This window comes from Drosophila virilis, chromosome 3 (assembly GCF_030788295.1).
Source record: "Drosophila virilis strain 15010-1051.87 chromosome 3, Dvir_AGI_RSII-ME, whole genome shotgun sequence".
NCBI lineage: Eukaryota > Metazoa > Arthropoda > Insecta > Diptera > Drosophilidae > Drosophila > Drosophila virilis.
Window position 1 is genome coordinate 596,683 of NC_091545.1, and position 21,912 is coordinate 618,594.

Here is a 21,912-nt window from a genome sequence, read left to right on the forward strand (position 1 = left end):
CAGCCAACCTCAGAGAGAAACACGTTCACTCGATCCCGAGGATAACCCATTGTTTTACGACCCATTTTGGCCGCGGTAAGCGATCGTTAAATCTTTGAATGGAGAGAGCGTGAAAAATCCTTGTGCCAGATCACAGTTCAGAGATGCAGATCTGTCCGACTCGGACATGTGTGGATTGCATGGGGCATATTGCCGCAACTCAACTTCAATTGGTTTACATTTATTGTTTTTATTTCCCTTAAATGAGACTCTGCTTTCTACTTGAGACACAAACAGAGACTTCGATCGTAAAACAATTCTTGTAGTCCTGTATTTAAATTGTATACAACAATCATTTTACGACCGCCTGCGATATGGTAAACGGCTTTCGTTTCTATAGGAATGGCGCACTTGACTCCCGACTCCTACTCGGAGTGCTGCTCGTGAAAGGTCGTAAAAACCAAAGGAAATTGGATTATGTTCCACAGATAGCGCAGAGGTTACAGATAAACCAGGTCTAATGCTCATCTTTTATAGATACCCAAAAATATTCAACGAATATTCACTGAAAGTCTTTCAACTAAACAGCCCTTTAAACTATATTTTTTTGTGCGCAATTTTCATTGTTAAAAAGTTTACTTGACTTTAAATAAACAAAAAAAGTTATTTAATTATCAAAAGTTACTTTGGTTAAAGTACAAGTTTAAAGTTCATATTTTTTAGATACCCAAAAATAGAGTTCTGTAAATAATATTTATCATTTTTCATTGCTAAATAGTTTACTAGACTTTAAATAAACAACAAAGTTATTTCATTTACAAAAATTACCTTATTTAAAGTTCAATAGAGCCGCTTTTTCCCATTGAATTTTGCTCACTTTTCATTTGTCGAGCATTTTCACATCAATTTTTGTATATAAAATAATCTCGAATACTTTGAAAACACCCACACGGCAAAAAGGCTCCGCCCACAGAAAGAAAAGTCAGAGGCAAAGATCTCATCGCAATGTGCTGGGCATATGTGAGTGTAGGCATGCTTGTGAGTGTGTGTGTGTGTGTGTGTGTGTGTGTGTGTGTGTGTGTGAGAGAGAGGGACGCCCCTGCTTTGAACTGAATGCACCAATGAGGTGACTGCATTTATCTCATAAATATAATATCTATAGCGAGAGGATCTTAGGAGGCAGATCAGTTAAAAAATAGGTACGATTTTGGATGTAAAGGATCAAAAGAAATTAGTAATTCAATAACATAAAATCAGAACAAACTCCTAGAAAAAATCCAGAAAAAATTCGTAGCTTAATGAAGATGCTCTCTGCTGATCTATATATTTACATACTCTTTCATGTGTGTGCCTGTACGTGTGTGCATGTGTGTGTGAGTGTGTGTGTGTGTGTGTGTGTGTGTGTGTGTGTGTGTGTGTGTGTGTGTGTGTGTGTGTGTATTTATAGTCTCTGATGCGCTCTCGCCACAAAATACTTTGATTTTACTTGCAAGTGCTCTGCCCTTCCACAAAACCATTTAATTGTCGATCGGACTTCAATGCGCACGGATCGCTCGGATTGGAAAATATTGAATAATATTTTTAAAAAATTCCAAAGAAACTACTGATTAAGTGCGAAGTTTTTCAATTAAAACAAAAAAATAACAAAAGGTGTCTCTGAGATACTAAGAAAAAGTGTCTAGCTTAAAAGTGCTTACAAGGGGTTTTAAGATAGCTTTAAATACAATAAGAGACAATTAATATGCTACCCACTGCGTGCTATACGAACGCCTCAGCCCTTCAGGATAATGAACAACTGGTCAACACCTTGTTGGCATGTCCCGAGTATCTACGAGGCACAAATCCCTTGACAGGCGGTGCCGTCGGAGATGGCTTGACCTGCAACGGCTTTCCGGCCGCGTTCTACTACCAAGGCATGGACAACATTCTGGCGCTGCACAACAATATCTGGACGCTGCCCATCTCATTTTTGCACAGCAATCATCGACCCGAGAAACCGCCCTTTTCATATATTGCGCTAATCGCGATGGCCATCAGCAGCGCCCCCAACCAGAGATTGACACTCAGCGGCATCTACAAGTTTATCATGGATAAGTAAGTTGCTCGAAAGCATGAATATTCTAGATCCTTAATTACCTTAGTAAAGAAAACCGTATCATATAGACGTTATTTTTAGATATATTGGAGAATTACTTAGGCTCGTAAATGCGAAGAAAAGATTTCTTGAGAAACAAGATAAAATTAAATACAAAAACAAATTTATCGATCGATTCCTACAGACCCTGCCCACATCTTTAATATCTTAGTCTTTGTTGATCAATTTTAATTAAAGTAACAATATTCCAGATTCCTAAGAACCGCTGTAGTTTAGAGCTTGCAAATATATGTTGGAACATCAGTGAAGTTCGCAATTTAGAAAGGATTTCTTGAGGAAGAAGCTAATAATTAATAATTAATACAAAACTTATTTTTCAACCAATTCCTTCAGATGCAGAACATATCTATAATATGTTAGTCCAATGTTAACAGATTCTGATTATATATAAGGAGTGTAAACTAAATGCTAAGGTTTACTCAAGATACATCCCAACCCCAACCCAATATTTAGCTGCATGAATTGACTGGAACTGAAAGAATCTCCTTTTGTCTGTTTATACAAATCAATAATATATATATACATATATACTATAATAATATAATATACCCTCTGCATAAAACCCTTCTCATAAAAGTAGTTAGACGTTAAGCAGACTTGTCGAATGCTTTGTCTACAGCCCAGAAAAATATTAATGCATGTACATGTTTGTATTTTACTTCCCATTAAAATATTTATGGAAATTATCTGTTGAAAATAAATATATAGAATTTCCTATACATAAACGAGTCGAGATGTCAGAAAATTTTGAATTAACACTGACGTCCAATTATTTTGGCGTGTTTCCAGTTTGGGTCGATAAACCAAGCATCCTTTCACATATATTAAATGAAGGCTGCAAAACCGTTTTAAAACCAAATCTTTCAACTGCTCCAATATATTTTTAAATCTGTAAGCAGCTGCCCCAGAAACAGCTGAAGAAAATCCGAATTATTTTGTTCGCTTTGTTTTCAAAATATTTAGGTTCAAAATAAGAAACCTTTCAGTTAGACCCAACTCTTATCTCTCTTATCTAACTAGATTTGGCAGATGCCAATTTAATGTAGCCCGCAATTCTCTGTGAAAATATTTAAAAAATGAAATATTTTCAGTAGAACGGGCATTTAAAAATTCAAAAGTGAAAAGTTTCATTCAATTTTAACGAATAAGAAGTATAGCTCTTCGGCACGCCGACGATTTCAATTATCTTGCAGACCCAACCTTTTCATAATGCTCATTATACTTCGCCCGTATCTAAGAAGAACGGGGAAAAAAGTTTGATTAAGATATTTTAAAAAACAAACAAGTTTTTCATACAAAAAGCAACATTTCGACGGATCGGTCCTATGGCAGCTATATGATACAGTGGTCCGATGTAAATAAGATTTTGCATAAATATAGGACATAATAAAACTAATAAATGCCGAATTCGGTCAAATTATCTTGATAAAAAAACCTAGTGTTCGACCGATCAATCCTATGCCAGCTATATTATATAGTGGACCGATGTTGATAGGACCTGACATATACATATATAGGGAGCATGGTAAAACTAATAAATGCTGAGTTTGGTTAAGATATCTTGATAAACATTTTTTTATACAAGAACCTAATTTTCGACCGATCATTCCTATGGTAGCTATATGATATAGTGGTCGGATCCAGCCGATTCGGACATATGTACTGCGTGCAACAGAAAGAGGGACTTCTGCAAAGTTTCATGACGATAGCTTTAAAACTGAGAGACTAATTCGCATAGAAACAGACGGACGGACGTGCAGACAGACGGACGGATGTACAGGCGGATATGGCTATATCGACTTGTCCGTTTATACTGATCCTTCTATCCCTTGTCACATTTGTAGAGTAAATTATAAATATATTGCACAAGCCAATCTTTGAACCAAAACCTGAATGAATGATAAAGACAAGTTTCACTTACCACATCTCAAGGCAGGAAGCCGGTTCCCTAAATTATATCGATGTTATGGCTTCGACTGCATTTGATTAAACCCGATCAATATATTCAAATTTTTCCAATCTACCTCACAGATTTCCCTACTATCGTGAGAACAAGCAGGGCTGGCAGAACTCCATCCGGCATAATCTGTCGCTGAACGATTGTTTCGTTAAGATCCCGCGCGATAAGAACACAATCGACGACAATGACAGCGCCGGCAAGGGCAGCTATTGGATGTTGGATGCCTCAGCCACGGACATGTTCGAGCAGGGCAACTACCGACGGCGCCGCACCAGGAGAAGACACTGCGCCAGCAGCAGCCGCTACGAACGGGACGCCGGAAAGGTATGTGTGTTGAATTCTCCAAAAAGACTAAACTCATCTCTAAGCAATCTGTTTTGCATATTCCCGTAGGATTCCAATGCGAGCAATGACGGCAGCACCATGGGCGAGATCAGATCCCCCGGCGACTCGCTTGCCGACTTTGATATATTCTGCGGCGAGGCCAATCCGGCTGCACTGAGACCCAACTATTCGGATCGCATCACGGAGCTACATCGCCAGTATCTATCAGTGTCTTTCGGGTTCAACAATCTCTTCAACAACGAAGACCGGAAGGAACCCATTCCTGCGCGAAGCCCGTGTTCGAGCAGAACCAACCAGAGCGCCGCAGACAATGTCCCGAGTAGAGATCCACATTCCCCGAGCGCCTTCACATCTCCATCGAGCGACGCGGCATTTAAAGGCTTGCAGGAACTGCTGGGCGATGACACGCCCACGTCGAACTCGGCGGCCGGCAACAGGTCAAAGACTACGACGCTCTTTACAATTGACAACATAATTGGCAAGCCGTAGTAATTGTACATTAAGACTAGATTGTCAATATTCATTAATTAATAATAATTATTAAAGTCGTTTTACTATTTGGATCCGCATAAAACAAAACATTTTCGATGGGTTGATGTAGGGTTTAACGTGTTTTTTTTTTTTATTCTCGAGTAGAAAACAACTCCTCAATTTTCCCATATCAAATACATTTATTCGGGCTTCTTGGACGAAACCTGAACGGGTTTTTTAGCCTTGACCTGAACGGGTTTCTGGGAGCGCAGAACTGCAGAGGCACGACGGAGAGCAGCCTGTGGACAAATTAACATTTAAAATATGCTCAGTTACAAGCTAATCTAGAAAGTATAAATATTGATAAATCAGAAAAGATTGCTCAACACGACACTTCTGCGATCTTGGTAGTATTTAAATCGATTTCATCATGAAAAGACTTCATCAATAGAAGGTTTAGCATATAGATGTAATTTTACCTGCAAGCATACAAATATATAGATTTTCATTAGTATTCCATTGAGATAAATATCGTTATTTCATTTAAATGAATGAAATCAAATCAGAAAGAATATTCAACACGATCGTTCTGCGATCTTGGTGTAGTAGTAAAAATATAGATATCATCAGAATCTAGAGATCAACCCTATATGATTATATTTTGATTTATACCTGTGTCAGATCCTTGCGGTACTTGGTGCCCGTTAAGAGGTTCTTCAGCTTCTTCAGCGAACGGCGGGGACCAGACTTGAAGTTAACACGCACCGTATTTTTGGCGGGACGCTGGCCATATTTGCCCTTCTTCAAGACGGCAGTGAAGCCCTTCTTGTCGGCAGCGGGCACAACTCCAAGAGTTTTCTTGTGCACAATGCCGCTGTAGCGGAAAGAGCTGACATTGGCCAAGTTGCTGGGTTCCTTTTGGAGATAAGTTTAGATTATTAGTCAATCATGCTAATATATTGGAAAATGTAGTAAATATTTGCCAGTGTCGTCAGATTAATGTAACTATCATGTTGTATTCAAATATCATTGTGAAAGTTTATAAATTGGAAACATCATTGAACAGCAACCAACATTTTACTTAAACCAAATGTCAACACTTACCGTGCTGAAAGGTTTCTTCACATCACGCTTCTTCAACAAGAAGGCGTTGTTGTTGCGAATGATCAACCAATTGAGGTGCGAAGAGGTTGCCATCGTACGTCTGCAAAAATAAAATCCTGATTAGTATCAATTTGTAAAGGTCGCATAATTGTGTTTTGAATGCTACATATTCAGTCTTGGGTGATGAATATAGTCTTCAAGAACTCTTCTGCCAAATCATTCATCAGATTTTTCAATTTTTTTTCACTTAATCTCATACTTAACACGTGTGCTTACCTTTGGTTAGGAAATGGTGCAGGAAAGGTGAGTTCGTGTCATGAAATAGAAGAAAATATCAGGTTAGTTTTACATCAACTGCAGAATAAAGCTATTTATTTTATGAAGTCAGTCTTGGGTGATGAATATAGTCTTCAAGAACTCTTCCGTCAAATCGTTCATCACTTAAGAAACTGTAACCAGTGTTGCCCATAGCTGCTTTAAAAAACTAAATGCAATGTTGCCGATTGACTTCTAAAACAAGTCAAATTTTGCATAAAACAGCTGCATTGCAACACTGGCTATACTGCACATGTGCTTACCTTTATCGCCACAATGCAGCAAGACACACAGGCAAGGCAGGGCAGCAACATTGGAGCGCACATGAAATGAAAAAATGGTATAAATATAGTTACGTGGTTCCACAATAATCCAAAAGCAAGCCTCTCAACAGTTTCTTCAGTCTTGGGTGATGAATATAGTCTTCAAGAGCTCTTCTGCCAAAATCGTTCATCATACAAGGGGCCCCTAGGAGCCGCCATACACGTGTGAGGTTTAACGCAAAATTTTACCTCCAATTTAACTTGTATTGGCGGCCACTGTTGTGCTTAACAAGGTGCAACTGATTCAGTTTGCATAATTGCCATCTTTTTGTGTTGTTCACTACGCTATGTAAGCTATAACTTAACCAAATCAAGACACAATGCAAAATGCCTACCTTTTCTCGTTGAAAGACAAGCAGGAAAGAAATATGGCAGACACAGTGCATGGTGAACTTGGCTGCGATTAAGCGCACAGGCTTGCTAAACAGCATATATCGATATACCGCAATGACCATCGCCTTATGCGTGGTGTATCGATACCTGAAGCCATCTCTACTTGTCAGACACATTTCCGAAGCTCTATTCGCAAAAAAAGTTAAATTACAGTTAAATTCAAGTAAAGAATTGTATTAAAACGTTTCAGACAGTTTTTGTTTTAGGCTGTGGTTTCTTTTTATTGTCGTATGTCCATCCAGAATTTAAACACTCGTGGTAAGGACAGCGCACGTTTTCATTTCTACCCAATACACTTGCAGCTCGTAATTTACACATGTATGTATGTATGTACTATGTACACATAAAATGGCTGCTGACACGGACTAGACTAGTCATCAAAGTGAACTTACAAACATACGTACATACATACATATTTATGTAAATGGGATGTAGACATGCAGCACGGGTGTGATTACAGATTTTTCATGCATATATATGTTTGTTTATATTTCAGACCCCTTTGCTGATGCAATCAAGGGCAATGATGATGATATTCAAGACGGACTCGTGCACATAAGAATCCAACAGAGGAACGGTCGCAAGACATTGACCACTGTTCAGGGCTTATCCGCAGAATATGACTTGAAGAAAATAGTCCGCTCCTGTAAAAAGGTTTGTGCATGGCCAGCCAAATGCTCAGATATTGATTTTAAATTCAATTACAAGTGAATATTTGATAAACGATTTTGTTGTTTAGGAATTTGCTTGCAATGGGACTGTGATTGAACATCCAGAGTATGGTGAAGTTCTGCAACTGCAGGGCGATCAACGTGAAAACATCTGCCAATGGTTGACCAAGGTGGGACTAGCGAAGCCTGATCAACTGAAAGTTCACGGCTTCTAAACTAATGCCAAGGGAGAAACAAAAGTGTGGATATCCATACAAGTCTTACACTGCATACATAACTACACACTCATACACATATTAATATAAATATATATATATATATATATTATATGTATACCAAACTTGCTAAAGTTCTTTGTTCCGATCAACTAAAACTCTTGATAAAAACATTTATATAAAGACAAAAGCAATAGACCATTAACTGCGAACAATGTTAATATTACAAGTTAAATAAAATTAAATGTTCATTTTAAATAAGTAACCGAGTGTATTCATATATATGTATTTATGGGTTTTTCAATTTGTAACCAATCCTTCTATTGAAATTAAATAGTTGCACGGCCTGGCCAGTAACTATTAACAGTTCCAAGGTTGTATCGGCGTCAGTCTTACAGCCGCCATGTTGATGACGTATTTCGAAAAGTATCGAAAGGTATTCTGCGACTTAAATTTTATATAAGCAACTGTAATAACACAGTGTTCATATATAATTCATATTCTACTAACGAAACATTTTCAACGAATTATTTAACTATCTAAGAAATATTATAATTAAATAGCCATATTATTGGATGTCAGATATATCGATATCACGTAACAATGGTTACACTCCCATTCAAATTCAAATATTAACTGCCCAAAACTTACAGTAGGTCATTAAATTTAGATGACATACAACGCACATTTAAATGACAAACCCGTTTACACATTTATAGACTATAAAAATCATACAACAGTCATGTGTAGTCTTTGTGCAATCCCAGGTTTTATACTAGGTTCTCATTATCGAAAATATAAGAAATCGATTTTTTACTTATCGAACTTCTATCAGTGTTTCCGAAAACTATCAGTGCCTATCGCCAACCACCACAATCACACATTGTAGTTTTGACGGCAGCAGTAAAATTGTAATTCATAAATCACAATTTAATTTACATTAATTCATGCACAAATTGTGTATATTGTTAAAGTTTTTTTTTTTCAAAAAATAAACAAAAGTCTTTAAATACGAGTACGCGCACCACGCGGAACGTGTGGTGTTTCGCTTAGCAATCGCAATCGCTGCGAGTGCTCTAGCCAGAGAACACACATAACAAGTGGTTTTCAATTCAATTCGATGGTCTATCAAAAGAGCTGCAACCAAAAATAATTGCTGACGGGTCCATTGGCAAACGAAATATTACGCTACGTGGTGAGTACAGTTCATTTTATATGTTATTGTGTTTTGTGACACTCATTCGTGGTGACATTTGAAGGCCCAAGCGTATGCATTTTGTTTAATTAGCAAAATATATTCTAAGGTTCTCAAAATTCGTTCCCAGCGTTCCAGCACAACCCCGCTAAATTACGTGTGCTTAACAATTTGTTTTAGAACCAGAAAACAGTCGAAATAGTTATTTCTAAATAAGACTAGTGACCAGTGTCATTCAATATTCAAAAAGCGTGCGCGTATTGCAGTTTTTTTTGGCTTCGCTTTCTAGTTGTCAGTTGATTTTTGTGTGGTTTTCGCCGCATGCAACCATGCAAACGTTGGTGTATCGAAACGATTGACAAAAGGAACGGGCGAAAGTTTTTCTATAACGATGAGACGTCAAATTTTTGGCTTTATAAAAAAATTTTCGCGTGACGAGTTCGTTGTCGAAAACAACCAATAACTATTATTTAAAACATTTGCAACAATCAAGTATTTTGTTTTAACGATTTTTGCTGGTACGGTGGTGCAACTTAGACGTGAGAAAACAACAAAAAAAAATCAATTGTTGGTTCGGTTCTCGGGCCAATTTCAATTTTTATTCTGCGTATATTTGAGTGCGAAAAAAAGCAAGGGAAGGAGGCAAAGAAGAAAAGCGAAAATAGCCACGGAAAAGAAAACTAAATGAGAACAAAAATTAAGTCATTGAAGCCAGATACACGGAAAACTAGACGACAACGGTCGAAGTTGGAAGAAAATGAGGCACGAGTTGAGATGAGAATATGAGAGGAGACAGTGATAGCGACTAGTTCAAACAGCAATTGCAGCAGTATAAATAAATAAATATTAACTGCGAAGGAAGGAATCACTGCTGATTTGTGTGTAATTCGCATCATACTCAAGTCTAATGAAATCCGAATATATAGTGAAAATCGAAATTTCCAACTAAAAAAGTCTCAGCTGGGTGGCAGCAGCAGCAGCAGCAGCCGCAACAAGGCAGCGCGCGTGTGTTGTGTGTGCGTGTGTGTGTGTGTGTGTGTGAGTGTGTGTGTGTGAGTGCGTGAGTGTGAGCGAGTGCAAGTCTGAGTGCGTGTGTGAGTGAGTCGTATGTGCAAGTTTTTGGGGCTGTCGGGTGTTCGTTTTTGAAAGAGGAGTAGAAAAAAGAAGAAGCGAGTTGTGTCTTTAAGTGTGTGCTTGTGTGTGTGGAATTCTTGACAATTCCCCAACATACGTTACCATGGAATATTACCTAGGTTAGTAGAAATTTCAATTCTCAATTTGTAAATTAAAAAAATATGCGGGGCACATACACATTCATATATATACATATATATAAATATATATATATATATATAAATGCATAAATGACCATTTACAAATACAGTGGCAAAACAATGCCCCCGCACTTACACATGCGTATGCACATAGATGCTTTCGCATATAGGCGAGTACATAGGAACGCATATACATATATACAAATACATACATTGCGTATGCTGCATTACTTTAAGGTGAGGCCAAAACGCAAAGTTTTTGCAGTAGCAGCCGCAGCTGCCCTTACCTCCAAGCCACCCCATCCCCCCAGCGTTTGTGGTTATGTTTAGGATCAAATTAGCTGGCGGCGACTGTGCATTTGTTTGTTTGTGCAATTAAACCTATACATACATACGCATACAAATGAAATCCACAAGAAATGCGTCTAGCCAGCAATACAATTCCTATTGCATTTTCAGTGCCCGGTTGGAGCTTCTGCTTCCAATTACAGCGCCAGTGTTGCCAACTGCCGCTTCAAAAGAGTAGCTAAATCCTATGTTCAAATAGCTATAATTAGCTAACTGGAAACAAACAGGGTCGCTGGACATAGAAAAACTAGCTTAATCCAGCTAAATTAATTTATGGTTTGACTGTTTCCAGCAGAAGACCTTTGCATATAGCTAAATTTAGCTTGCAAAGAGTTTCATGGGTAGCACTGTGCGTCGTGTTTACCTTTTATAATTGGCTAAGAAGGGTATTTGGAGCTGTGTCAATTTCTTAGAACGTAGTAGAGGGCTGTTGTGTTGTTTATCAGTGTAATTGCGTCTTGATTGAGTTTTTTTTTTCTTTGCAGGAGGTTACGTCTATATGAATGGAGATGCTGTCAAGATTCAGCCGCCTGTTTACACCAATGTTCCTGTTGAAACGGCAATGTTAGCTACCAACCTGTTCGGCACCCCGACACAGATCGCAGCACCGACAGCAGCTCATATACCCATAATCACGGCAGCAGCAGCTGCAGCAGGAGGCACACCAACAGGAACAGTAGCGCCCCAAACAGCACAGCCCGCACAGCATTCACAGCAGCAGCAGCAGCAGCAACAACAACAGCAGCAGCAGCAGCATCCACAGCCACAACAGCATCCACATCAGCAGCAACAGCAGCAGCTCATCTCTCATACGCACGCCCACGCTGTGGCCGTTGCCGCTGCAGCCGCCGCTCAGCAACAGCAGCAGCAACAACAACAACAACAACAACAATCAACGCAGACCATCCAAACGGTGCAGGCGGTAACGCCGGCCACGGCCCAGTTGCATCTGCAGGCGCATCCGCATCCGGCACAACAGCATTTGCAGTACGGTCACTCGGCTCAGCAGCCGCTGCCACCGCCGCTGCCGCTGCCGTCCACTGGCGAAAGCATTCAGGCAAACGCACTTGACAATACCGAATACGCCATCATGAATGGAGCCATCGCTCAGACTCAAGATGGCAACCTCGTCTGCTATACCACAGAGGCGCTCGTACCTGGCGTTAACAATACGAATTTAGTTGCCCTCGAGCAGCAGCAGCAGCCCGAGCTCATCGCACAGCAGCAGCAGCAGCAGCTAGCGGCCGATGAATGCGGCATGCCGCTGGACAAGCTCAAGCAGATGCTGGCCACGCAGCTGGACTATTACTTTTGCAGGTAACATGCACACACTCACGCGCACACTCGCACACCCAAACTAATTTGAAACTTCTTTTGCAGAGAGAATCTGGCAACGGATACTTATTTGGTGTCCCAAATGGACAGCGATCAATATGTGCTCATAAAGACAGTGGCCAACTTTAATCTTGTTAAGAAACTAACCAAGGACATCAATCTGATTACCGAGGTGCTGCGCGAATCGCCCAACGTACAGGTCGATGACGAGGGTCTGCGCGTGCGCCCCAACCACAAACGTTGCATCATCATATTGCGCGAAATATCCGACAACACGCCACTCGATGACGTCAAGGTAAAACGCGATGGCGATGACAACGGCGGCTCACCCAGCAACCGAAACCAAATTCAATTAGAGACGAGCGCGCCCATCTAAATTCTCAAAATCACGATCGAGCCTCGGTCGTCGACTCTTGCTTAACTGAGCGATTACTTTTCGATTATGTTCATAATATATGTTCGAACTGACTGACTAAGATTAAGACTGAAAGATCAAAGCAGAGCAACGTCTGCGGGCTAGAAAGGTAGAGTTTCACTGTAGTTAGCATAAGTTGAGAACTTCAAACTTGGCAAGAAATATAACTTGATAAGTGCAGCTCAAGTTAATATGTATAGATATATATATAGTATGTATAGTATAGAATAAAATTTCATACGGGCGAAAAAGGGTTTAAAAATTGACTGAAATGTGAACAAAAAGAATTGGACGGAACAGGGTTCGAAAATAGCAACTGTAGCTATTGACATATCTTCTCATAGGCCCGCCCTTTTGTCTGCAGGCAATTAAGGCTTACCCTTAACTTAATCAAAATATATATGAAGCTGCCATCTAAACTCATGTCTCCTTCTTTTTTCGCACAGGCGCTGTTCAGCAGCGACAACTGCCCTCGCCCGATTGCCTGCGAGTTTGCGGCCAACAATTCGTGGTACATCACATTCGAGTCGGACGAGGATGCGCAGAAGGCCTTCAAGTATTTGCGCGAGGAGGTCAAAGAGTTTCAGGGCAAGCCCATAATGGCGCGCATCAAGCCCAAGTCATTTATTAATAGAATACCTGCAGTACCAAATATCAAGAACGGCTATCGTCTCAACTCACCGCCAACTGCCACAGTCTATGATCCAGCCGCTGCCGCTGGCGCCGCTGCAGCTGCTGCCGCCGTCAGCTACAATGCGGCTCCACAACGTTTCGTCTATGCCGGGAATGGCGCCCTTACTCCAGCGACGGTGCCCTACGGTGGCCAGGTTCTGATTGTGAGTATTAAAAGGAATATTTGCTAATAGAGTCCAGCATTGAATCGAGTTGCGGACAAGCTCAAACTTAGTTAGTTCGCTTTCTTATTCCTTATTTTGTGCTGGTCTTTCTGAGTCGAGGAGGCGGCCACTCTTTTGTATGAATATCCTCGGCTCAATAATGAGAGCTCCAGTATCCGAATTAAACCCAGGCCAGGCTCTATTTATTTATTTGTCTAACGTCTCGCATTTTTGTAGCCCTTTCAGCAGCAACCGTTCTACACAGGCCTAATGCCGTGGCAACCGACCACTGTGGCCGCGGCGACGGCAGCGCATGGCCAGAACTTTTATGAGATTGGCGGCAATTTATATGCAGCAAATGGTCTGGCACCGCAGGCTGTGGCTGCCAATTTCACAACTGCACCGCCGCCCGCCACACAAATCGTGACGAATAAGCCGCAGAGCGGCGGTGGTGGTGGCGGTCGCTACAATAGCAATCATCGCGGCAATCCGAATAGCCTGACCGGCACAGGACCACGCGGCGAGCTGCGCAGCAAGCCGCCGCGCAATGCACAGCAACAACAACAACAACAGACGTCTTCGCATATCCAGAGCGGCAACATTATCATGCCCACGACGCTGCGTGGCATCAGCGTGGTGCCGGCTGCCATTGTGGATCCAATACAGCAGGTGCCGCTGCAGCAGCAACAGCAGCAGCAGGTGCAACAACAACAGCAACAGCAGGTGCAACAGCATCAGCAGCTGCAGCAGCAGCAGCAGCCGGCGAGCTCCAGCCAGCAGCAGCAGGTGCAACAGCAGCAAATCGTCAGCGGAAACTCGGCTGGGTCCACGCGATATGCGCTCAAGAGCAACTGGAAGGGTGGCATGCAAAAGAATCTGGACAAGAGCTATGGCAGCCACCATCACTACAGCACCCAGGTGCAAACGCTGCCCACCAGCAGCCATGCTCACCATCAGCCACAGCAGCAGCCGCAGCAGCAGCAGCAGCAGCAAACGCACTATCAATTGCCTTCCTCGAGCGCCGCCAGCTCAACGCACTCAACATATGCCAACTCGCACGCTGCAACGTTGACTCTGGCACCGCAACCTAACCAGCAGCAACAGGCGCATCATCACCTGGTGGTACATGCTGCACAGCCTGTGGAGCTGCAGGAAGCTAGCGGCGGCGATAATGTTGTTGTCGAGCACGGCGGCAGCTCGCATGGCATGCAACCGAGTCGCAGCAACATGTCAGCCAGCTCCTCATCGTCGCTGGCCACTTCCATTGGCGGCGGCAAGGAACCACAGCAGCTGCACTGGCAGACACGTCCACGCCGTCGCCGGCGCGACGAAGACGGCATCAATTACTCGCCAGGCGGTCGAGTTAATGTAAGTGTCAAACTAGGGTTCTATTCCTTACGCCTGATCGATTTACTTATCTCTTGTTTATTTCAGATCTATGGCGGATCGCCGCAGCAGCTGCTCTCCTCGTCGTCCGCCTCATCCACGAATAACGTGCAGTCGTCGCATCGCGAGAGTCATTATGGCAGTCATGAGGCGCAGCCGGCGCCGCCGCAGCATCGCGGCAATTACAAGGGCAACAATTATAATCCCAACTATCATGCTCAGCAGCATGCGTCCATGTCGCATCATCATCATCATAATCACAGCCATAGCGCGCTGCCCGCCCATCAGCAGCAACAGCAGCAACAACAACAGCAGCAGCAGCAGCATCATGTGCCGGCTACACAGCAAAGCTTGGGCCATAATTATCATCATCATCATCATCACAACTCCATTGGCAGCAATGTGGGCAACAGCGGCGGGCTCGGTGTCAGCAGCAGCAACAACAATAACAACAGCAACATGTCCAACAACATTGGCGCCAGCAGCAGCGTAGGAGGAGCAGGAGGCGGCGGCGGAGGAGGAGGAGGCGGCGGCGGCGGTAGCAGTAATGAGCGCGGCCTGCACCATGGCATTAGCATGGGATATCAGGGCCATAATGCACATCAGCAACAGTTGCAGCAGCAGCAGCAGCAACAACAGCAGCAGCAGCCGGCGGCTCCGGCACAGCCGCCGCAATTCGATTTGGAGGCGTCCGCCTTTCCACCGCTGCCGGCTACCTCGGCGCCGGCACATGGTGCACATCATCATCATCAGCATCAGCATCACAGCAACGCTTCCATGCATAACTCTAGCAGCAACTCATCCTCATCGGCGAGCGGGCCAAGTCACAGTAAGCAGCAGACGGCCAATCAGAGTCAGGCCCATCATCAGCCGGGACACGGCGCCGCCGTTGTCGCGGCGTCGTCGTCGTCGGCGGCCGAATGCAGCGGCGAGGAGCCGCGTTCAAGCAATCATCAGCATGCCGACAGCAATGCGCATAGTTCCTCGAGCAACTCCTCAACGGCGGCTCCGGCAGCTGGCTGGGCTGAGAATCGACTCGCGGATGTGGTACGCACGGGCAAAGGCAAGGCGCGCAAGGATGCCGCCGCCGTCGCCGCACAGAACCGACATCAACAGCAGCCTGGCCAGCAACAACAGCAGCATTTGCCACAGCAGCAACAATATCAGCAGCAGCAGCAGCAGCGCAATCTGGCAATTAGTCCCACGCCCGCGATGGTAGTCGTAGCTTCAGCTCCAGCTGACAATACTAAAAACTTTACTAAGCAGAGCTCTAGTAATAACCCGATCAATGTGATAAAGTGTATAACACCAAATATCAATGCCAGCAACAAGTTGAGCAACAACAATAACAATGCGAACACGACGACGACAGCAACAGCAACAGTTGCTATTGAAGAGGCAGCTGCTGCTGCTCAGCAGCTGGATAAATCAAACAAGACTGAGGATGAACTGCATCCAATACAAGGCGGCAAGCAGCAGCGCCTAGCCGAGGGCTATGGCCAACAGCAACAGCAGCAGCCGCAACCGTCGCAGCAGCAGATGACAAATGACTATGTGCGCGGCATGGCCGCGCCTGGTGCACTGCCCGTGGCCGGGCATATGCCGACGAACTCGGGCGCTGGCGCCTGTAGCGGCACGCTGGCCATCGGCTTAAACGAGCTGAGTTTGGGCCAGCACAGGAAGCCGGCTACGACTAGCACGCAACACACCAAAAAGGAGCTCAACCCTGGCGCTGGCAAAGATGCCAACAGCAACAAACACAAAAGTGTTGCCAACTCCACATCCCCCGCCAATTCAGTGTCAACGGAGAATATTGCGGCCGCGACAACCGCCAGCAAACTAAGCTATGCGCAGGTGGCGCAGCACCATAAGACCGCCGCCGAGGCCATCAAGGACGGCGCTGTCTCCCCCACGGCCAGCCACAAGCTGGAACTAGTCTTTAGCGACACCGCCGCCACGCCCACAGCCGACAAAGTTGCAGCGACTGTCTCGACTGAGAAGCGTCTGGCCGTAACCTCTTCAGCTGTTCCAGCAGTGCAGCCGGGCAAAGCTACTGGCGGCACGCAGACTCAACCTGGCGGAGCTGTTGCCAAGGAGAAGGGTAAGTATAATCGTGAGCTAATTCAAGCTACCAATAGTAACTAATCTATATTAACTTTATAACAGATGCTGCTCAGCGAGAGTCGCGTCCGAATGCGGCGCAGATTGCTGGCAGCTCGCGCCAGCAGAGCAAGGAGAAACCACCGCAACATTATGGATCATCCTCTGATCACAATACGAATGCCAATCAGGGCGGTCGCAAATCGAGATCGAATAACTCTTAAAAACAAAGCAGGTCGCCGAATTTGCGACAAATGTGAAAAACATGAATACTTTGCTAGGTGACGCCGCCGCCGCTTCAGGTGCATCACCCCCATCAACCCCCCTCCCCCCCTTTCTGTACATAAATTCCAATGTGTAAATACAAACAAAAGCCGTTTTTTGTTATATCTATAAGCGCTATAGATATATACGAGCTAACCAAGGAGGCATAAATAAGGTAATATCTGTTCGATATTTTGTATTTAATATATTTTATTTAATATATTCTCCTTTGCAGTTGGCGTCGCAACGAGGAGAGATTAGAGGGCGACCGGCTTGGACCAGTTATCATATAATATAATAAAAGCATAGGCAAAGGAATAATGGTGCATAACATTAATGAAAACACACAAACACACACAGAGACTCACACATCTAAATACATATATATATATGTATAATCAGTTAAAGTTAATTTATCTTAGCCTAAACTTAACATACACACAAAACACATGTAGATTAGTGCAACGATGATGAATTGGTAGATATATATATAAAAAAATATATATGTATATATATATGGCTTGTATATATATATAGCGTATATATATGTATATATAAGAGAGAGAGAGAGAGAGGGGGAAGAAGTGTATAAGCCCAAGTTAAGTTTACGATAACGATTAATGTAAATTGTTTGATTGTAGTCAGCCAAGTTGCATCCGTTCGAGATGTTAGCTAAATAACGACAACAACAACAACAAAAAGAATGTAGCATTAATCATTATTAATAATCCATTACTCATTGCCTGGTGAATCATGTTCATCATCATCATCATCGTGTGTTGATTGTCAACGTTAATTATCATTTGCTTATATGCTAAAACTTGAATAGATTATAACCAAAAACAAATACGAGAGTTCTACCCCTACAGATTGGGCTATATACGTTAGTCCCAGACATCTTTTTCTTTTCATTTTTTAATATTCTTATTATAACCTTTATCTGATAGTAGCGACCATTGAAGTCTTTTGTTCTATTTCGAGCCTTTGGCCATTTTTTTTTTGTACTTATTTCTTGTCCTAAAGGAACCTGTTAACACGGACACAGACTGGCACACACACACAAACACACACACACTCGCACACACACACACTCTCTATGTTTATACTTATATGTCTATGGAAATAATTGCAAACTATTTGAAATTGCATTTCTTCCACACATATGAGGCAATTTTCTCAGTTCAATGGTTTCACACACATTTCTCGAGAAAAAAAAACTAAAACCAAAAACAAATTAATGCAAATTTTATACAAGCCGAACAAAATAACTAATAATAAAACAATTAGTGTTACTCTCAACACACACATAAAAAATGTACAAAAATTATTTTTGTATAAACAACTAAAAAACTAAACAAAAAGATAGCAAAAGGTGCCATAAAGAAACACACACAGACTCGCCCACACACATACACACACACACACACACACACATGCAGTGAAATTTCTATGCGGTTTAGGACAACACAAATAGGCATTTAAAATTATATACTTATATACATATACATAATTGTATATATACCTATGTACAATTAATTCTTACATTTTACTTCTTTTTTCTTTTGCTTTGGTTGACCCACACAAAAAAACGAAAAAAATTTACAAAAATGTTGAAAAAAATAATATTGTATTTAATACTAATGCTCATTATGCTTTTCGGTTGGATTTCCTTTGTTTGTAAACTTTGATCCGTATTAATTTCACTTATGATTTTGTACGCACAAAACAACGGCAACGGAATATAAAGCTATGAAAACCTTTTCAATTTGATTTTGAAGTTTAAGTGTATAAGCAAGTAAATTAATCTTAAGGCATAAACAATTGACAGAAGTTAATCTATGTAGGCACTAAGCGCATACGATACATGATACATATATATGTGTATATATATATATATATGTATATATAAATATAGATATGTATATAAGCTAATGCTAGCGTTAAGTGATATGCTAAGATATCCCATATTCTTAAGGGTAGGCAAAATATATTCGATTCGACAATCGGATTGCTTGCGGCGATGTTACGTCCTCCGCCCCCCATTTCACTATCAAAAACACACAACAAAACAAACAAAAGAAAGCGTTTTCCTTTCCACTTTCTTCGATTCGAGTGAGAGTTCTCTCAAAGTAGATAACTGCTAAATATAATAGAATACCAAAATGAAGTGTTTCCCAGCCTCTCCCACAAGCCAGTGTCCCAGTATGCAAGACTTTTAACACATGCTACATTTTATACAATATACATTATATATATATATATGCCCCTATATACATATATATGTGTGTATATATATTAACTTAAAGTAAACATATATTTTGATTCTATAAAAACAATCGAATATGCTAAGTGCCTATACTAAAAACATTTATATCTGTATATATATATATATCCGTTACATATATATATGTACATATATATATATATGTATACCCGCTCCACTGAGTAGACCCTACTATAATTAAACTTTTATTATTTGTTAAACACTATTGTTGCCGCTAGTCCAAGTCCAGACGCTCGTCCCAGCTGCTCCGAGATGAGCATCTGGGACTGTCGCATCTGGCCTGACGACTGACCCCCGCCCTTTTGCTCAGTGGTGTGCTTGTATACATACACATACACATACACACACACGCACACACATACACATAAGCAAACACACACACACACACACATGCAACACATAAAATAATAGTTGGTATACCTCCCTCCTCCTCCCAACCATCCCAATCACGGCCTTCTGCCAACCACACACACACACATTGTTTAATTGGTTCTCCACCGTCTCACTGTACAGTGAAACTACGTTAGCGCCGACGACGAACGACGGGCATAGAGTAACAAATGGGACTAGAGAGCCGGCATACCCAGTCGTCTGGATGCACTTAGGGTGTAGCTGGCATTCAATATGTGCAACAAACGCCACGTGTGCTGTGTGATATTATGCAACTTGCAGAGTGAAGAACTCTTCAATTGCATGTAAAAAAAAATTAAAAATAAAATAAATAAAAAGGTTGGAATATGGATTGCCAGATTGATTGCCAAATACCCTACACCCTATACTAGGCCCGGCTGCTTGGGCTGCCAGTTCTCGATGTATTTTTTGGTGTTGTCTCGGAGAGAGGAGTTTATATAGAGAAAAGAGGTCTAGAGTTAGCGGAAAGAAACGTAACGAAACGAAACGATATGATAAGATATGATAAAGATAAATAAAGAAGGCGAAGATGCAGATGAAGTTGAAAAAGAAACATTGTTGATGTTGAATAATTTTAAGGCAACAAATAAATTAATTAAATTGTTATTGTAAAGCCTCAGTTCTTAAGTTATTTATTTTGTATATTTAAGCAGCGCATATGACACTGACAATGACACATGACACCTTGTTAAACTATACAAACTACTGATAAAAAAAAAAAAAAACAAAAACAAAAATAACTGTAATATGTAATAATACACGCTCTATACACTATACATGCATGTAACTATCCCAACACACAAAAATCCATACACAATCCAGCCAGAACTAAGCAAATAACCCTTTGTTCTTATCCAATTGTCGTGCAGAGTCATTTCAAATAGCTTTCAAGACATTATTATTATTATTATCATCATTATTATGTATACCATATTATTTATTATTGAAAGAGTATATGCCTTTCACAAGGGCGGCAGGGTATAATGGCCCATTTATTATTTTGTTTGGCACTGCCGCAATATTATATATATATATACACATATATATATATATGTATGAATCTATATATTGTATAATAACTAGACGAGTTTTAAAGGTATTCCCAGCCAGCTGCTTGGTACTATAAATCCTCGTAGAATTGTTTAAGTTTTTTTATCAGAAAAAAATGTATAACACGAAAGCTTGATATTGATAGGAAGACATTTACTTACCACTTGACGTCCAGCACTCGTTCGGGAATACCCTATAATCTATACTTACATATAATAATACGCCTGCTCTGCTTTATCTCTCTCATTCTTTTGGCACTGCCATCAAAATATTTCATATATAGTTTTAGTTTTAAAAGCCTTTCCATATTCGCACACTTTTATCGATGGATATTGTTTTTTTGCGCCCCTTGTGAAGGGTTTAATTTACTTGTTTTTCATTTTATAATTTCATTTTTGTTTTTCAATGATAAACGTTGTTTTTCATTTTTTTTTTTTGTCTGTTCAAAATACTTGCATAGAAATGCTTACGCACATTGTTATCACTAAAAATAAAAAAGAAAATCCATTAAAAAAAAAAAAACAAAAGAATGTCTGTTAAAAAAATTGATATATAGAACACATGTAATAAAATCGAAGAGTATATAATTAATATTATTAATTGTACCAAAATTGATAAATGTAAAGTAACAAGAACAACAAAACAAAAAAGGTTTATAAAATTGCATATATGATTAAACTATAAACTAAAACGTAACTATAACTCAACAATATCCCTATGCAAAAGTATACACATAAATTATATTAAACATAACCAGAGAAACAACAACAACAACCAACAAGAACAAGAAAAACAACATCCACTCTTTTTCCGTATACTAGGGAGTGAAAATTGTGCTCGCTTTATATTGTATACGAGCTCTTATAACTAAAACTGAAACAAAAATCATCTAAAGCTATAGGAAAGATAAATGAGAACCATCTAAGACCGAAACACATACAAACAAACAAACAAAAAAAAAAAAAAAACAAATCATAAATGCATATTTTATTTTATTGTATGTATCATAAACGAGAATCAAATAAAAAGAAAAACCAGAAAACAAAAAGCGCATACGTAGATTAAATGTAGTTAGCCGAAGAA

The 21,912-nt window shown here is 41.0% G+C and overlaps 4 protein-coding genes and 3 non-coding genes across 9 annotated transcripts; 3 read left to right on the plus strand and 4 right to left on the minus strand.

Moving 5' to 3' along the window:
- The first annotated feature begins 1,513 nt into the window (after window positions 1–1,513).
- On the plus strand, window positions 1,514–5,186 carry FoxL1 (Forkhead box L1). Its single transcript, XM_002060043.4, has 3 exons — window positions 1,514–2,073; window positions 4,166–4,418; window positions 4,488–5,186. The coding sequence occupies exons 1-3, from the start codon at window positions 1,721–1,723 to the stop codon at window positions 4,926–4,928; spliced, it is 1,047 nt and encodes a 348-aa protein (XP_002060079.1). The 5' UTR covers window positions 1,514–1,720; the 3' UTR covers window positions 4,929–5,186.
- Window positions 5,038–7,094, minus strand: RpL28 (ribosomal protein L28). Its single transcript, XM_002060042.4, has 4 exons — window positions 6,988–7,094; window positions 6,015–6,114; window positions 5,583–5,825; window positions 5,038–5,209 (listed from the first exon to the last, which is right to left on the minus strand). Exons 2-4 carry the CDS (start codon window positions 6,105–6,107, stop codon window positions 5,111–5,113), a joined length of 435 nt encoding a protein of 144 aa, XP_002060078.1. The 5' UTR covers window positions 6,108–6,114; window positions 6,988–7,094; the 3' UTR covers window positions 5,038–5,110.
- On the minus strand, window positions 6,177–6,251 carry LOC6636577 (small nucleolar RNA CD11). Its single transcript, XR_049265.2, has one exon. It is a non-coding gene; the product is annotated as a small nucleolar RNA CD11 (small nucleolar RNA).
- Window positions 6,392–6,465, minus strand: LOC6636576 (small nucleolar RNA CD11). Its single transcript, XR_049264.2, has one exon. It is a non-coding gene; the product is annotated as a small nucleolar RNA CD11 (small nucleolar RNA).
- On the minus strand, window positions 6,721–6,796 carry LOC6636575 (small nucleolar RNA CD11). The gene has a single exon (XR_049263.2). It is a non-coding gene; the product is annotated as a small nucleolar RNA CD11 (small nucleolar RNA).
- A 40-nt stretch (window positions 7,095–7,134) lies between the features above and the next one.
- On the plus strand, window positions 7,135–8,196 carry eIF1 (eukaryotic translation initiation factor eIF1). The gene is made up of 3 exons (XM_002060041.4): window positions 7,135–7,303; window positions 7,542–7,699; window positions 7,785–8,196. The coding sequence occupies exons 1-3, from the start codon at window positions 7,276–7,278 to the stop codon at window positions 7,929–7,931; spliced, it is 333 nt and encodes a 110-aa protein (XP_002060077.1). The 5' UTR covers window positions 7,135–7,275; the 3' UTR covers window positions 7,932–8,196.
- Window positions 8,197–8,810: 614 nt separating this feature from the next.
- On the plus strand, window positions 8,811–21,830 carry Larp4B (La-related protein 4B). 3 transcript variants are annotated; one of them, XM_032435649.2, is made up of 8 exons: window positions 8,811–9,126; window positions 11,234–12,065; window positions 12,129–12,378; window positions 12,945–13,334; window positions 13,572–14,702; window positions 14,769–16,821; window positions 16,887–17,259; window positions 17,320–21,830. In XM_032435649.2, the coding sequence occupies exons 2-7, from the start codon at window positions 11,248–11,250 to the stop codon at window positions 17,042–17,044; spliced, it is 4,800 nt and encodes a 1,599-aa protein (XP_032291540.1). In that variant the 5' UTR covers window positions 8,811–9,126; window positions 11,234–11,247; the 3' UTR covers window positions 17,045–17,259; window positions 17,320–21,830. The 3 variants fall into 3 exon arrangements, with proteins under 3 accessions (XP_032291540.1, XP_032291539.1, XP_032291541.1); XM_032435648.2 differs by lacking the exon at window positions 8,811–9,126 and adding an exon at window positions 9,481–10,379; XM_032435650.2 differs by lacking the exon at window positions 8,811–9,126 and adding an exon at window positions 9,481–9,644.
- Window positions 21,831–21,912: the final 82 nt, after the last annotated feature.

Excerpts from the sequence above, each read along its gene's own strand:
- FoxL1 (XM_002060043.4), top strand. The coding sequence starts at position 1,721 with ATGCTACCCACTGCGTGCTATACGAACGCCTCAGCCCTTCAGGATAAT. Across the intron at positions 2,074-4,165 it reads TACAAGTTTATCATGGATAA|ATTTCCCTACTATCGTGAGA; the intron begins GTAAGTTGCTCG and ends TCTACCTCACAG. Across the intron at positions 4,419-4,487 it reads ACGAACGGGACGCCGGAAAG|GATTCCAATGCGAGCAATGA; the intron begins GTATGTGTGTTG and ends ATATTCCCGTAG.
- RpL28 (XM_002060042.4), bottom strand. The coding sequence starts at position 6,107 with ATGGCAACCTCTTCGCACCTCAATTGGTTGATCATTCGCAACAACAAC. Across the intron at positions 5,826-6,014 it reads TGAAGAAACCTTTCAGCACG|GAACCCAGCAACTTGGCCAA; the intron begins GTAAGTGTTGAC and ends TATCTCCAAAAG. Across the intron at positions 5,210-5,582 it reads ACCGCAAGGATCTGACACAG|GCTGCTCTCCGTCGTGCCTC; the intron begins GTATAAATCAAA and ends ATTTGTCCACAG.
- eIF1 (XM_002060041.4), top strand. The coding sequence starts at position 7,276 with ATGTCCATCCAGAATTTAAACACTCGTG. Across the intron at positions 7,304-7,541 it reads CCAGAATTTAAACACTCGTG|ACCCCTTTGCTGATGCAATC; the intron begins GTAAGGACAGCG and ends TTTATATTTCAG. Across the intron at positions 7,700-7,784 it reads TAGTCCGCTCCTGTAAAAAG|GAATTTGCTTGCAATGGGAC; the intron begins GTTTGTGCATGG and ends TTTGTTGTTTAG.
- Larp4B (XM_032435648.2), top strand. Across the intron at positions 12,066-12,128 it reads CTGGACTATTACTTTTGCAG|AGAGAATCTGGCAACGGATA; the intron begins GTAACATGCACA and ends CTTCTTTTGCAG. Across the intron at positions 16,822-16,886 it reads AGCTGTTGCCAAGGAGAAGG|ATGCTGCTCAGCGAGAGTCG; the intron begins GTAAGTATAATC and ends ACTTTATAACAG.